The sequence below is a fragment of the Lissotriton helveticus genome, chromosome 8 (assembly GCF_964261635.1).
Source record: "Lissotriton helveticus chromosome 8, aLisHel1.1, whole genome shotgun sequence".
Lineage (NCBI taxonomy): Eukaryota > Metazoa > Chordata > Amphibia > Caudata > Salamandridae > Lissotriton > Lissotriton helveticus.
In genome coordinates, this window is record NC_136069.1 from 1,705,818,153 (window position 1) to 1,705,834,971 (window position 16,819).

At 42.5% G+C, this 16,819-nt stretch overlaps 1 protein-coding gene across 3 annotated transcripts in view; it reads right to left on the bottom strand.

The window, feature by feature from the left end:
• The window catches only part of LOC144773645 (uncharacterized), a 108,575-nt gene that overhangs the window by 38,961 nt on the left and 52,795 nt on the right, over positions 1-16,819 (bottom strand). For all 3 annotated transcript variants that reach the window (XM_078658796.1, XM_078658795.1, XM_078658794.1), the window contains one exon: positions 3,453-3,551. In XM_078658796.1, coding sequence (XP_078514922.1) covers positions 3,453-3,551 — 99 coding nt within the window. The remainder of the gene's footprint in view (positions 1-3,452; positions 3,552-16,819) is intronic.

Here is a 16,819-nt window from a genome sequence, read left to right on the forward strand (position 1 = left end):
GGGAGTCGATACGCCATTCCCTCAGAACCTGCGCTGACTTTTCTCAACACCGAAATCCAAATCCCACCTGCCTCATTCTGAATCCACCCCTTAGAGAAACCCACCCTTGGTATGTTCCAGACTCAAACATGAACAACAAGTCACCAAAATGGAGGCTGTACAAGAAGTGACATCTATGCTTTGGGACATCAGATGTTTCCACCTTCTCCTAGCCACTAAGCATGAAGTAGTCTCCTACTTGATGCTGAGAACAAGAGAAGGGTAAACAGATCAAATTGTATAAGGTAAACTGTGCTCAGAAAAACAGTGTCCTTTCCCTTCATGCCTCTGGTGTCCTGACCTCAGAGCAGGGACAGCAAGGCTGGTGCCAGGATTTAAAAGGCTAATGCAGGGGTAGCAGCTCTTGTCTCTGATTGGATGACCGAGTGCTCAGATGATGCCCTCCTCGTATGGACAGCTGGGCAGTGCGTTCACCTCAAGCTCCCTACGACTCCTCTCCCCGCTCTGCGGCACGCTGGGTCCTTCCATGCGATCACCAGGTATTGAGCTCTTGCTAAAAGACACAAGGTGCAGCGACCTAAGACCAGCGTTGAGGAAAAGCGATGGTGATGGGCGGAACACAGGAATTCATCTCTGCATTTGGTAATTACTGGGGCCACATTTCAGACCCTGGTTTGTGGTCACTATCCTACTGTAGAAACAGATCAGCCATATGTAAATCAGTCCTGATTCCGCTCCAATAGGAACAGTCTACCCTGCACTGCCAGGCAAGGTCCACCTCAGAGGAAATGCAAGAAAACCCAGACCAGTTTCGACCTTCGACCTGTTTTGGCTTCATAATGTGATGGTTTAAAGGTCATGAACCTATGGTTCAAGGTTTAAAGACACTTTATTCAGATAACATCATATCCATAAAAGCACAGCTACTCAGCAGGTTAAATGTTTAATAATAAGAGAGTCATAGTAAAATCCATTAGCAACATACAGTATACAATAATCTTTCAAATTCGTGCAAAAATACATGGATAAATAATATAGAAACTCAAAGATTGGACGTGTGCGGTGGGCGGTCGGGGACCGTCCTAACCCTGCCCACTCATTAATTCACCAGAACTGCGGCGAAATTGTTAAACCTCTATTCAAGCGTTCAGCCTAAAGGAGGCAAATCTTTTACGTTTTTTGTGACCATGGCCTGGAACAAGCTCTCCGCGAGACTGAGGGACACGTTCCTAGAACCCCTTTTCAGGAAACAGATGAAGGCATGGCTTTTTTTTGGCCCCTGACCCTATCTGCCACTCTCATGTGAAGAACCCAGGGTTTTAAATGGGAAAAAACTGGGGATCACCTGGCATGATGTCATGCTGTAACCTCTACACTAGTGGGAAGTGAGCAGTCTGAGCAGCGCACATCGTTGTGCCTGCTGTCACCGCAGTCAATCTGTACCAGGGCACAAAACAGAGCCCGATAGAGACACGTTTCGAACAGGCCCGGCTCCAGGAATGTTTCTTTGGGTGGGCCAAGGGTGCATTTGGGTGGGCCACTGCGGGCTTGATTAGTCGCATATATGTCTGGGCAGGCCTGCTTCAGGGCCCTTCTTTCTCTCTTCTTACTCTTACAAGGCCCAGTAAAACGCACTCTTTTCCAAATCTTTCTAAATATTATCACTCTCAAAAGTCTTTTTTCCATGTAATGTTCCTTTGATGGGAAGAGGAGGTTTCTGAGGTGGGAGTGTCAGGTGAGTGACACTTCTCTGGCTCAATCTGTGTGAGCCTTCAGGGAGAATGACTCTTCATTACTACCTCCACCTGACCACGGACTCTTCAACGCACTCATTCCCTTACAGGAGTGATTATCCACTACTCCTCTCCAGTCCACCTTATCTCACAGCTGACCTTGGGCCCAGCCCCATATCAGGCACAATCGGGCTCCACTTTCATTTTTCCCGGTAAAAACATTAGTAAAATCACCTTCAAACTTAAAAACATTGAATATAGCACTGAATATAATTAGCACGCACTTTAAAGTATGTTCCACAGTAGCCCTTATGACCCGACTGCTAATTAAATAAACAAAAACATAAAGGTCATGACGGGGCCGGCTTCAGCGCTGATTTAAAGGTCTTTCTTGGGGCCGCACCAATAACCTCTTTCTCCGTAAATACCTTCACTGCTCATCCTTCCATGGCCCCCTATTGACCTCCTCCTCGGATTCCCTCAGTGCCACACGCCACAAGTGCCCCTCCCCCTATGACCTCCTCCTCGGATTCCCTCACTGCCTACCTCCACCAGTGCCCCTCATCTCTCCCTAGCTCCCCCTCCACCCATGAACTCTCCCTCAGATTCCCTCACTTCCACCCTCCTCCAGTGCCCCTCATCTCTCCCTCCACCCCATGACCTCTTCCTCAGATACCCTCACAAGGGGGTGTGGAGAGACCCCCCTCTATATTTAGAGCAGGGACTCCCTTCCTTCCCCCTACTTGAGGCAAAAGGAATCAGGGAAGTGTCCCCCGTGCCCTGGCAGGGCGGCTGCTTGGATGTAATGACGCTGTACTTGTGTAAGCTGGCTTCAGGGCGCTTTAAACCCAGCCCACTGGGAGCAGCCTCGGGATATGCACCAGAGGCCCCACGGGGGGCTGCTTACGTACATTAACTCTTTCACCTCCTAATGAATACCTCGTTTACTCTCTAAACACAATTTAAGGGTGTGATACCAACTTCCACACATCTGTTTAAGATCAGTGTGGCTTTAGCTGTTTCTGAGGCATACCACCAATTGACATTTTGAAAAACCTACACGTGATTTATATAATCGTAAAGCAAACCAAAACATTTTCTTTAAAAATTTCTTTGGGATTCTGCTAAAATGTTATTTATTTTAATTTGGCTGATTTCATAATATATATTGGGATGTCCCTGTCTGTGACATCATTGTGAATTAAATATGCTAACTTGTCCCATTGCTATATTTCCCAGGACTTGTGTCCAGTGTTAATGTAGTTATGTGTTCCTGTGCTTTTGAATTCAGCAGCACCATTAGTCTGGTTTTCTTTAAACTGCCAACAAACATCACCTGACTTAAATAGTAATATTGCCCTTCATATACACAACAAATACAATAAATATACAAATAAGACTATACCATAGTTATATATTAATGCACACTATAAACAAAATATGTACAACTGACACACCATGTTTGATCATCTTAGCCAACGCTGTGTGTCCAGTGATCAGTCTCATAATATCCCATCACATCACATGCCTCCATTTTAGTAGGAGACACTGGTGCATTAAAGCTTTATTGCTTCAGATAAAGGCTCAAGGCAGCATCACAGCCCAGGATGGGACCCTCACAACCCTTGGGAGGGGGAATCCACCATGGGAGGACCACAAGACTTGCTGCCAGCCTTCTCTTCTCAAGCTGCCCATTTCCTATCATGTGTCAATACTCACTGGGGCTTGGTTCGCACTGATGTCCACAGCCATTGCTTACGCAGGTCTGGCCCGCAGGACATCCTCCTGGTGGACACATTTCAACGCACGGTCCTACTTCTAGAATAGAGAAATACAGCAGTATGAATAGACATTATTAACATGTTAAAAACCTGTGAGTGCCCCATTTTGTCACCATAGTAATGAAATAGCATCTCTTTGCCTGAAGATGTTCATGAGTAATGGCTGGCGGGAGTCGATACGCCATTCCCTCAGAGCCTTGAACCTTCACTGACTTTTCTCAACACCGAAATCCAAATCCCACCTGCCTCATTCGGAATCCACCCCCTAGAGAGAAACCCTCCCTTGGGATGTCCCAGACTCAAATATGAACAACAAGTCACCAAAATGGCGTCTGTACAAGAAGTGACATCATCTATGCTTTGGGACTCATGACATCAGATGTCTCCCCCGACTCTTAGGCCCTAAGCATGAAGTAGTCTCCGACTTGATGCAGAAGGGACAAGAGAAGGACAAACGGATCAAATTGTATAAGACAAATTGTGCTCAGAAAGACAGTGTCCTTTCCCTTCATGCCTGTTGGAAATGGGATCCCTGGCTGGCCAGGTCTTTCGCCAAAGTCAGTCAGAGACCACCACTCCCAAGTCAGGGCAAGGGAGTTACACGCCAAGATAACCCCTACTCACCCTCTAGGTAACGTGGCGCGAGCAGCAAGGCTAAACTTGGAGGCGATGTAAGTTAAGTATTTGCGCATGCACCCCAGCAACAACACCCAGGCCCACCACAAAGGAAACTCCACACAAGGTTATATAAAAATAGCCTTTGTATTACACCAAAACACATTTAGATAAAACACACACTTTACAATGTGCCAGAGGCACGGGCAGAATTTACAGGGGATATTGTACAAGACAGGGCCACCTGGACCACTGTCAGGAATCAGAAGTAGCACTTTCAGAAATAGCACTTAGTACATAGAATATAGCACAAAATAGCACACAACCAGTAATCACTGGTAACCAGGATCTCACTAGCACCACCTGTACTAGGGAGAAAACAACCACCTACACATCACAATACCTGTGGGGGTGGAAGAACATACACATGATGCAATGCATGACATTCATTCAGAGGTGTAAAGGCACATGACGCATAAACAATACATTCAGAGGTGCATAGAAAGTACAATTGCGCCAAACTCACGTAAGTCACCACCTGTGACTGTCCCTAGGCCCTCTGGCCTTGTTGGGGCTAGGACGCCCTGTGTCCAATGTCAGGGTCCTAAACGTGGCAGTTGCCCACAAAGTGCTGGGCAACTGGTGCAATTGAGGGGGGCCACGTGGGAGCCTCTCTAGGCTCTAAACAAATGGACTGCCCCTGAGCCTCTCAGGGCTCGCAAGAAGGTGGGGGCAAGGTGGGGCCTTCTGGGGCCACTCCACCACAGACACCAAATGCCCCCTGAGCCTCGCAGGCTCTTCGAACCAACAATGCCTACACGAGCCTCTCTGGGCCCGTCACTAGCGTTGGAGTCCCTCCCGGGGGACTCGAAATGGCATTTGGGCCCCTGAGCCTCTCAGGGCTCACCAACTAATGGGCCCTCAGGTCGTTGGAGCGGCCCTCTGCCAACCGGGGCCGCTCAGAAACAAAAGGAAACTGCCCCTGAGGTCGCGATAATGAGAGGGGGCGGGGCGGACACCGGCAATGTGTCCCGACGCCCCCCTCTCCTTTCCAAAGCACCAGCACTCACCGGGTTCTGGCGCTGCAGCTCTCCTCTCTCTCCTGCACTCCTCTGCGTGCAGCGCGGGGCTCTCCTTCCGGCACCAGAGCCCCGGCAGGCAGCAGCTTCCGCCTGCCTCTCTCCTGCCCCCGGTCTGCCTGACTTCCAGGTCGCGGCTGCGGGTCGGGACTTCCGGTCGGCCCGCTCTCGGATTGGCCGGCCGGCAGAAACACTTCCGGGTCGTCGCAGGCAGCACGGCGGCCCGTCTCCGGTGCTTCTAGGAGGGGGCTGAATTTACCGAGGGGTGGCCTCCCTCGAGGTAAATTATAAAAACAGCGGCAAATCACCGGGGCAATGCCGGGTGGGCACCGGCCTTAACGATCAAAGCGCTCCCAAGCGCTACAAAGGACAGTAAAGCGCTCCCAGCGCTAAAGTGGCAAATAAAGCGCTATTAAGCGCTGGGTCTCAATAAAGCGCTCTCAAGCGCCCAAAAAGGCAATCCAAAGCGCTCCCAAGCGCTAGGGGCCAACAAGCCCAGCAAAGGTCCTTGGGCAGGCAGGGGGGGCAAGGCTGGGCCCAGAGCGAGCTCACTGGGTCTCCAGGCAGGGAGACACCCCAAGTGGCGGTCCTCTGGCCCAGCAGCAGCAGCAACAGCCCCCTCAGGATCCTGGAAGAGAACAACATCTGTGGGGACACAGACCCATTTTTATACACCATTTTCATTTTGTCTGAAGGTGCAGGGTGGGGGCGGAACCAGTCGCAGCTGGTTCTTGAGTACTCTGTTTACCTCAACCACCCTATCTATTCACTGGCAGGGCTTGGGTCATTAGACACACCACAGGGGGGCGGAGCCAGCATTGTGTGGGGAAAACCCAGCCCATCCAGGACACAGGTACACTCCTCCCACACATCACTCATGCTAATCTCCCACTCACCACCGGGCAGACCCATCTAGACTTCCTTGAGCCTGCCATGCCAGCCAGCTCCAGCCAATCACACTCCAGCACCCTCACAGCACACGTACAGCCATGTCTAGAAATGGCGCTTCCCTACTAGACACATACATGCTGCATACACCATCTTGCAGCATTCACTCTCACGAGTTCACACATACCAGACTCAAGCCTGTACACCCCACGCATCAGGAACTACCAGGGACACATACATTCCCCATGCATTCCTATGGGCGGGCAGGCCTAGCTCAGCACATGCACTCAGAGTGCGCACGCACTTTCCACTGGGACACAGTGAAAGTGTGCAGAATCCTAAAATCACTATTGCCAATTCACCATTTAAAGCAAAAAGTCTAGGGGTGAACCTGCCCTAAGGGCCAAAGTCCAACAATGCCTCTGGTGTCCTAACCTCAGAGCAGGGACAGTAAGGCAGGTGGCAGGGTTTAAAAGGTTAATGCATGGGTTGAAGCGCCTGTCCCTGATTGGTGACTGGGAGCTCAGATCAGATGATGCCCCCCTCGTATGGACAGCTGGGCAGGGCGTTCACCTCAAGCTCCCTACATTTTATCTCCCCGCTCTGCGGCACGCTGGGTCCTGCCATGCGATCACCAGGTATTGAGCTCTTGCTAAAAGTGTGCAGCGACCTAATACCAGCGTTGAGGAAAAGCGATGATGATGGGTGGAACGCAGGAATTCATCTCTGCATTTGGTAATTACTGGGGCCACATTTCAGACCCTTGCTTTTTGTCACTATCCTACTGTAGAAACAGATTAGCCATATATGTGTCTTGATTCCGCTCCAATAGGAACAGTCTACCCTGTACTGCCAGGCCATGTCCACCTTACGGGAAATGCAAGATAACCACGCTAGTTTAGGCCTGTTTCGGCTACATAATGTGATGGTTTATATGTCATTGTGAAGAAATAGGTTAATGTGAAGGGTAGTGAATGAATGTAGAGGGGTAGGCTTGAATGTGATGTGCTACGTGTGAATGTGAAAGGGTGTGCATCAATGTGAAGGGGTATGTGACGATGTCAAGGGGTATGTGTGAAAGTGAAGGGATATGCCTAGAAGCGAAGCGCAAAGTGTGAATGTAAGTCAGCGAGCATGAATCTGAAGGTGTACACATGAATGTGAGAGGACATGCAAGATTGTCAGAAGATAAGAATAGATCTGAAGGGTTCATGTGGGAGTGTGACGGGGTGTTCCTGAATGGGAAGGAGTATCAATGAATGTGAAGGGGAAGTTTTGATTTTGATGTTATATAGAGGGGTACTCATGAATATTAAGCCCTGAGTGTGAACGTGAAGGGTTGCGCATGAATGTGAAGGGATATATATCTTACCAGATGTAGCCAAGTTGTGTTTTAAGTAATTATTTATAGACTTCAAGTTGCAAGAAGGTCATTATGCATCCAAACATTCCAAGCATCACAGTCATACCAACATTCCACTGTCAACACTCACAATGACTGAGCAGCTAGGAGAAAGGTAAACTGGGATACATATAATAAATTGGCAGGATATAACAGTATGTTTGAATATAAAGGGGTATACATGAATGGAAATGATATGTGTGAGTGTGTAAGGGTATTTGTGAATGTAAACGGCATGTGTGAATATAAAAGAGTATTTGTAAAGGGTATCCATGAATGTGAAGGGGTATATATGAACATTCAAAGCTATGTGTGAATGGGAAAGGCCTATATGAATGTAAAGGGTATGAATGAATGTGAAGGGGTATTTGTGAATGTAAAGGGTATGTTTGAATGTGAAGGGGTACAATTCAATGTGAATGACGTGCTAATATGGAAGGGCATATGTGAGTGTGAAAGGGTAAATGTGATATGAAAGTGTATGTGTGAATGTGATGGGGCATGCATGAAAGTGAATGGGCATGTTTGAATATGACAGGGTTCATTTGAAAGTGTATGGTAGGTCTAAATGTTAAAGGGTATGGGAGAACGTGAAGGGGTATATGTGAATCAGAGTGGAATGTGTGAATGTGAAGGGGTGTATGTGAATCAGAGTGGAATGTTTGAATGTGAAGGGGTGTATGTGAATCAGAGTGGAATGTGTGAATGTGAAGGGGTGTATGTGAATCAGAGTGGAATGTGTGAATGTGAAGGGGCGTATGTGAATCAGAGTGGAATGTGTGAATGTGAAGGGGTGTATGTGAATCAGAGTGGAATGTGTGAAGGGGTGTATGTGAATCAGAGTGGAATGTGTGAATGTGAAGGGGTGTATGTGAATCAGAGTGGAATGTGTGAATGTGAAGGGGTGTATGTGAATCAGAGTGCTATGTGTGAATGTGAAGGGGTATATGTGAATCAGAGTGGAATGTGTGAATGTGAAGGGGTGTATGTGAACCAGAGAGGAATCTGTGAATGTGAAGGGGTGTATGTGAATCAGAGTGGAATGTGTGAATGTGAAGGGGTGTATGTGACTCAGAGTGGATTGTGTGAATGTGAAGGGGTGTATGTGAATCAGAGTGGAATGTGTGAATGTGAAGGGGTGTATGTGACTCAGAGTGGATTGTGTGAACGTGAAGGGGTGTTTGTGAATCAGAGTGGAATGTGTGAATGTGAAGGGGTGTATGTGAATCAGAGTGGAATGTGTGAATGTGAAGGGGTGTATGTGAATCAGAGTGGAATGTGTGAATGTGAAGGGGCGTATATGAATCAGAGTGGAATGTGTGAATGTGAAGGGGTGTATGTGAATCAGAGAGGAATGTGTGAATGTGAACGGGTGTATGTGAATCAGAGTGGAATGTGTGAATGTGAAGGGGTGTATGTGAATCAGAGTGGAATGTGTGAATGTGAAGGGGTGTATGTGAATCAGAGTGCTATGTGTGAATGTGAAGGGGTATATGTGAATCAGAGTGGAATGTGTGAATGTGAAGGGGTGTACGTGAATGGAAAAGGGTATTGTTAATGTGATGATCGTTATGTGAATGGCATGTGTGAATGTGAAAGGATATGTGTGAGTGTGAAGGGTCATGCATGAAATTCAATGGGTATGTTTGAATATGACAGGATTTTTGTGAAAGTGAAAGGTATGTGTGTGCCTCTCTTTCCTACGTCTCTCACCTGTCCCCTCTCTCCCTCTCACACTCTCCCCACCGTCTCTTTCCATTGCATTCTTCATTTCTTTTTTTTTTTTTAGTTCAGTAAAATTTTATTGAATTTTATAACAGTGGAGAAATACAGAAATACATACAAAAAAAATGTAGAAAGAATTCATTAAAATACAAAGAAGCGAAAAAGAATAATCATAAAAATACAATCAATAAAATACATCGCAGGAAAAAAATAGGCATTCAAAGGAAAACATAAGAAGGGGAAGGAGGGGGGAGGGAGAAGGGAAAGGGAAATATACATTTCATAGCATAAAGACTAGATAATAAGAGTTACCAATACGATATTAGCAATAAAACAGCAATAGTTATAACTGTACAAATGAATCTATAGGAGACCAGAAAGATTGAAAAGTTGAAGAATTATGATGAACACCTTGTAATGACAATTGAGCACCTCTTCTTGTAAAGATAATCCAGGACCACCAAGCATGAACTGAAAGGGAAGTAGCATCCTTCCAACAAAAAGTGATGGATTTTAACGCAGCCGATACCAAAAAATTAAATAATTTCGCTTCATTATCATCAAGGGGTACACTCAAAGCAACAGATTTACATATAACTAAATTATAAGATAGTAAATCAGATATAGGCAAAATTTTCTGTATTACATTCCATACTTCAGACCAAAATTTCAAGATAGTCGGACAATCAAATAACATATGACGTAAGGAACCAGGATGCAAATTGCAATGCCAACATATATTAGATGGTAATATTTGAGCTTTAAATAAACGCAATGGTGTCCATAAAGAATTAAATAAAATATAAGCATTAGTTTGATAAATTGACACTGGTAGACATCCTGAATTAGAATGAGACCATATTAATAACCAGGAATCGTTTGGCAGAGATAAAGATAACTCATTATTCCAAAAAGTAGAAATTGTATCAACATTGGAACCTAAGGATACGGTGAATTTCTTATAAAATATAGACACCGCTTTAGAGGATAAAGAAACAGTATTAACATATAGCAAAAAATCAGCTGTCATTTTAGAAGGAATGCCATTTGGGAAAGAATCTAAAATAGAATTACAGAGAAATTGATATTTTGACAGATCAGATAAAGGCAGATTAAATTTAGATTGGAGTTGAATAAATGGAATAAACGCATCATCCAAGAAAACATCTCCAAGATAAAAAATACCTTTATCAATCCAGGAAGACCAAAAGGAAATATTCCTATTTCATTTTATTAAGGCACTATGCCATAAGGACAAATGTACCGTGGAAAGTAAAGGGGATTCAAAATTGGAGTCCAAATCATTAAAAATTAATCTCGATGATTTAATTATGGAAGAAGAATGTACAATTTTAGATACTGGAGACATGGTTAACAAGCACATTAATGAAAAGGTTTTACAAGGGAAGTCTCAATATGAAACCAGATAGGGGGAGTAAGCATAGGAGAGCTATTAAACCATAACGAACTCTTTTTAAGGATAAACGCCTTATGATACAAAAAGAAATCAGGTAGGGCAAAACCAACATGACATTTGGGAATTTTTAATATTTTATAAGCAATACGGGGAGGCTTATTATTCCATAAAAATTTCGATAAAAGTTTGTCAATATCTTTATAAAATTTGAGTGGAAATTGAGTTGGGATCATTGCAAGAGAATAAAATATTTTAGGGGCAATAGTCATTTTAATAGATTCTATTCTCCCCCACCAGGAAAGATGAAGGGAAGACCATTTGGAAGTTTTTTGCTTAACATACTCAAGAATGAACTCACAATTTAATTTCAAGGTAGCATGAAGGGATGAGGAAAATAATATTCCAAGGTATTTCAATTTTTTCTTTTGCCAAACGATATCTGGTGAGGGTAGCATATCAGGAGTACATAACATATTGAGTGGAAAAAAATCAGTTTTACTAACATTTAACTTATAACCTGACACAGTAGAATACTTAGAAATAATATCAAGCAAAAAAGGAACAGAGGAAACAGGATTATTAATAAATAATAATACATCATCAGCATACGTTAATGTTTTAACAGTAATATCATTGATAGTAATTCCTTGAATGTTATCGCATTTATGAATGTAATTAAGAAATGGTTCTATACCAAGTAAAAACAAAAGAGGGGAGAGGGGACAACCCTGACGAGTTCCTCTGAAAAGAGAAAATTGGTTAGAAATCTGGCCATTGATAAATAGTCGAGCTGTGGGAGCATAGTACAAAGCAGAAATCATACGGATAAAGGAAGGGCCAAAATTAAAAGATAACAAAGTTTTAAATAAAAATTGCCAATGGATTTTATCAAAAGCTTTTTCAGCATCTAATGCCATAACACCAGCAGGGCTAAGGATAGTGGAGCTTTGCTCAATAATATGCAACAATGTTCTCGTATTATTAGCAGAATATCGATTTTTCATAAAACCAGATTGGTCAGGGTGGATAATTGAATGAAGGATAGGTGCTAACCTGGAAGCGATGATTTTAGCATATAGTTTACAATCTTGATTAATCAAGGAAATGGGACGATAATTAGCAACAAGGGTAGGGTCTTTATCAGGTTTGGGAAGTACAACAATTAAGGCTTCAGAAAAAAAAGAACCTGAAATGGTGCCTGATGAAGAAAAATGAGAACAAATCTGGCTCAAAAAAGGTAAAAGATGATGTTGAAACTCTTTATAAAATTCGGCAGGGATACCATCAGGACCAGGGGATTTTTTCTTTGGAAGTGATTTAATGGCTGAGAGAATTTCCTCATTATTAATGGGTAAATCTAACTTAATTTTATCAGAGGAAGAAATATGAGGTAAATCAGAATGTTGTAAAAAGGAATCAATTATAGAATCATCACAATAATCTGGCTTATTATATAAAGTGGAATAAAAATTCAAAAACTCATTAACAATCTCATTATGGGAAAAAGCAATTTTACCTTGAGGACATTTAATGGAGGTAATCTGAGTTTTGTCTCGTTTAATACGTAAATAATTAGCCAGAAGTCTACCAGACCTATTGATGTTAAAACGAAATTTAGCATTGGATTTAGAGAGTTGTATCCCAGCTCTAGTACTGAGAATAGCATTAAATTCATACCTCAGCTTTTGTAGTTTTACTTTATATTGGGGATCACTAGACGTAATAAATAAACGCTCAAAATGAGCTATTTGTTTCTCTAAAGATTTAACATGTGAATTACATTTCTTATTTTCATGAGCCATGATAGAAATAGTGGTACCCCTAATATAGGCTTTAAAAGCATCCCATCGAGTGGTAATGGAGGTAGAACCTTCCGGATTGAATGCAAAATAATCTTGAATAGCCTGAAGTAGTTTGGGTTTATGAGTGTCATTAAGGACAATGTCGGAATTCATACGCCATCTCGACTGTTTAGTAAATGAAGATGATACATTTAAAACAAAAGAAATCATAGCGTGATCTGAAATGTTGATGGTACCAATGGTAGGGTCATTTGCAAATTGAATAAGGGAAGGGGAAAGGAAAAAATAGTCTATTCTGGAATGGGAATTATGAGGATTGGAGAAAAAAGAAAATTCTTTACCAGATGGATAGTGCAATCGCCAAATGTCAGCTAACTTGGTGGTTTGAAGAAAAGTCTTAAAGGCATGAAAAGTCTTGGACGGCCGAAATCGAGATGTAGACAATCTATCCAACAAGGGATCTACAAAAACATTGAAATCACCACCAAAAATCAATGGTACATTTCCCAACTTTAAAACTTCAGACGTAACAGTGGCCCAAAAAACAGGATCCTCTGACGTAGGACCATAAACATTAATCAAAAAGAAAATAGAGTCATGAATTTTAACTTTAGCTATAATATATCTGCCTTCAGAGTCTGATGTCTTATGTAAGACCTGACAATGCAGCATATGGCAAAAAAAATAGCGACCCCATTCATTTTACCTGCACTAGGTGAAGAGACAATACAGTCCACCCATTTTTTGTTCATATAACTTAAAACTTTATCATCAACATGTGTCTCTTGGACAAAACATATGTCAGCCTTAGAATTACCTAAATAATCTAAAATTTTCAAACGTTTTACTGGATGTCGTAAACCTTTTACATTAAGAGAAACAATTTTAATATTATGAACAGTAGCCATTAGGATAGAAGAGAAGGAAAAGAAAGAAATGGAAACAAGAAGAAGGTAGGATAAGACAGGTTAAGAGAGTAACTCTGATTGAAAAATAGGAAAGGGAGAAACAAAAAAGAGAGAGTAAGGCACAAACACGCAACATAAATAAAGACAAGGAAACGCACACCCGTTCCTCAAGCATGGCCAGTTACCGTTGGAGCCCATGAAGAAATTTAGTGATAAACCTGCCACAAGAATCCAGTGAGATGAAGTCAAGAGTTAGGGTCTTGCGTATCCATTGATGGAGGAGCCTGCTGTTCAAGGAAAAGACGAAGATCTTCTGGGCGCTGAAAGGATTTAGAAACATTGTCTTTCCAGACTCGCATTGTAGAAGGATCAAATAGTCCATATTTGAAACCAAGGCTCCTCAGTTGTGGACGAAGAGAAGAGAATTCTTTACGAATAGCCACTGTTTCTTTAGCAAAATCCTGATGGATGAAGATTTTGGTGCCATTCACCAACAATGATGGAATTTCACGAACAGCTTTCCGAATAAGAACCAGGTGATTGTGACGCAGGACCTTAAATATCATCTGCCTTGGCTTTGAATGACAAGAATTGCGATGTGACGGAACTCTATGAGCTTTATCAGTTTCAAATTTTTCCGTGAACTTAATATTCAGGAGACCAGGCAGAAGAGTTTCAAGATAAAGCCGACAATTGGTCCCTTCAATTTCTTCAGGCAAATTAAAGATGCGCAGATTATATTGTCTATTGCGATTTTCTAAGTCCAGCAGCTGAGTGTGCATTGGAATAATTCTGGTCATTAAAGGTGTAAAAGCATCCAACTTATTCTTGTTATCTTGGATTTTAATGGTATTATCCGACACTTTCATGGAAATAGAAGCCATATCTTTACGAAGATTTTTAACTTCTGAGGCAATGGAGTCGGTATTCAAACGTAAGGCTTTAATTTCCTCCAAAATCAGAGCCAAAGAAGGCTCTGAGGATTCCACCACTTTAGATTTTGTTGGAGGAGGAGAAACCTGCTGCTTCCTTTTATTAGTGGAAGGATTTTTTGAATCCATTTTGAGGAGAAAAAATATGCCTTAATATGAAGAAAAATAGATTAAGACAAAATAACCTCAAAATGTGAGGAGAAGTGTTGTAAATATGGAGAAATGCGTCATAAAACACTGAAAAAACCCAGGTGCAGCAGCTAAACAGTACTGTAGGCGGAGCTAGGCCCAAGCCAGCCTCTTTCTTAAATAACTCTCCGCCCCCAGGCTCACAATCTCAGCAGCACCTCGAGGAGCAGCAGGGAGCAGAAGCATGGAAGGTGAGGAGAAACACTCCCGTCGTCAAAGATCGCCAGAAAAGAACTCACAGGTGAGTAGAGGTTACAGGAGGCAAGCGCCGGTGATTCCGCTGGGTTTCTGACAGGATTTCGTCTTTAAATTGGGCTAAAAGCTCCGAGGAATCACGGAGCTCCGGTGGCGGCGGCCATCTTGGTTGACGCGCTCGCGCGTCTCCTCATTCTTCATTTCTGTCTGTCTGTTCCTCTGTCTGCCTTTTACTTTCATACCCATCCATCTCACCGCCCTCTCTTGCTTTATCTCTTTCTCTCACTAACTCTCACTCAGTGCCTCTGTCTTTCTCTCATTATTTCTTGAATGACTGTCCATTTCTTTCTCGCACTGAATGTCTCCCTCCTCCTCTCTTTTCCCTTCTGATTCCTCTGCTTCTTTGGATTTCCTTTCTCTTTCACACCATTTTTCCTTCTCTTTTAATCTGCGACATCTCCCCTTCCCACACCTCTATCCTTCTCTCGCTGCATCTCCCACGCCTCCCCTTTCACTGTCATACTGTTCCACTCTTCTTCTCTCTCGTGTTTCTCCATCTGTCCTCTGATCTCTCCATCTCTGTCTTTCCTCACTCTCTGCCTCTTGCTCTCTCTTCTTATCTCACTTGCCCTCTCACTATCTCTTCTCTCTCCCAATTGGTCCATCTTTGTAAATCTCACAATTTTCCCTTTCTCGTTCTCCTTTCCCCTTCTCACCATCTCTCTCTCTGTCTATCTATCTATCTATCTATCTATCTATCTATCTATCTATCTATCTATCTCTCTCTCTCTCTCTCTCTCTCTCTCTCTCTCTCTCTATCTATCTATCTATCTATCTATCTATCTATCTATCTATCTATCTATCTATCTATCTATCTCTCTCTCTCTCTCTCTCTCTCTCTCTCTCTCTCTCTATCTATCTATCTATCTATCTATCTATCTATCTTTCTATCTATCTCTTTCCATCTATCTATCTATCTATCTATCTATCTATCTATCTATCTATCTATCTATCTATCTATCTATCTATCTATCTATCTATCTTTCTATCTATCTCTTTCCATCTATCTATCTATCTATCTATCTATCTATCTATCTATCTATCTATCTATCTATCTATCTATCTATCTATCTATCTATCTATCTATCTATCTATCTATCTATCTTTCTATCTATCTCTTTCCATCTATCTATCTATCTATCTATCTATCTATCTATCTATCTATCTATCTATCTATCTATCTATCTCTCTCTCTCTCTCTCTCTCTCTCTCTCTATCTATCTATCTATCTATCTATCTATCTATCTATCTATCTATCTATCTATCTATCTCTCTCTCTCTCTCTCTCTCTCTCTCTCTCTCTCTCTCTCTCTCTCTCTATCTATCTATCTATCTATCTATCTATCTATCTATCTATCTATCTATCTCTCTCTCTCTCTCTCTCTCTCTCTCTCTCTCTCTCTCTCTCTCTATCTATCTATCGATCTATCTATCTATCTATCTATCTATCTATCTATCTATCTATCTATCTATCTATCTATATCTCTCTCTCTCTCTCTCTCTCTCTCTCTATCTATCTATCTAGCTCTCTGTCTCTCTCTCTGTCTATCTATCTATCTATCTATCTATCTATCTATCTATCTATCTATCTATCTATCTATCTATCTATCTATATCTATCTATCTATCTATCTATCTATCTATCTATCTATCTATCTATCTATCTATCTATCTATCGATCTATCTATCGATCTATCTATCTAGCGCTCTGTCTCTCTCTCTGTCTCTCTCTCTGTCTATCTATCTATCTATCTATCTATCTATCTATCTATCTATCTATCTATCTATCTATCTATCTCTATCTATTTATCTATCTATCTATCTATCTATCTATCTCTATCTATTTATCTATCTATCTATCGATCTATCTATATAGCTATCGATCTATCTATCGATCTATCTATCTAGCTATCGATCTATCTATTGATCTATCTAGCTCTCTGTCTCTCTGTCTCTCTCTCTCTGTCTCTCTGTCTATCTATCTCATCCCCACTGTGGGGCAGATAGAGACAGATAGACACATTGAAAGGGTAAATCACACCCATATGAACACAGCCAGCCCATACCTCTGCAGAGGTGAAGGGGCAAACACCC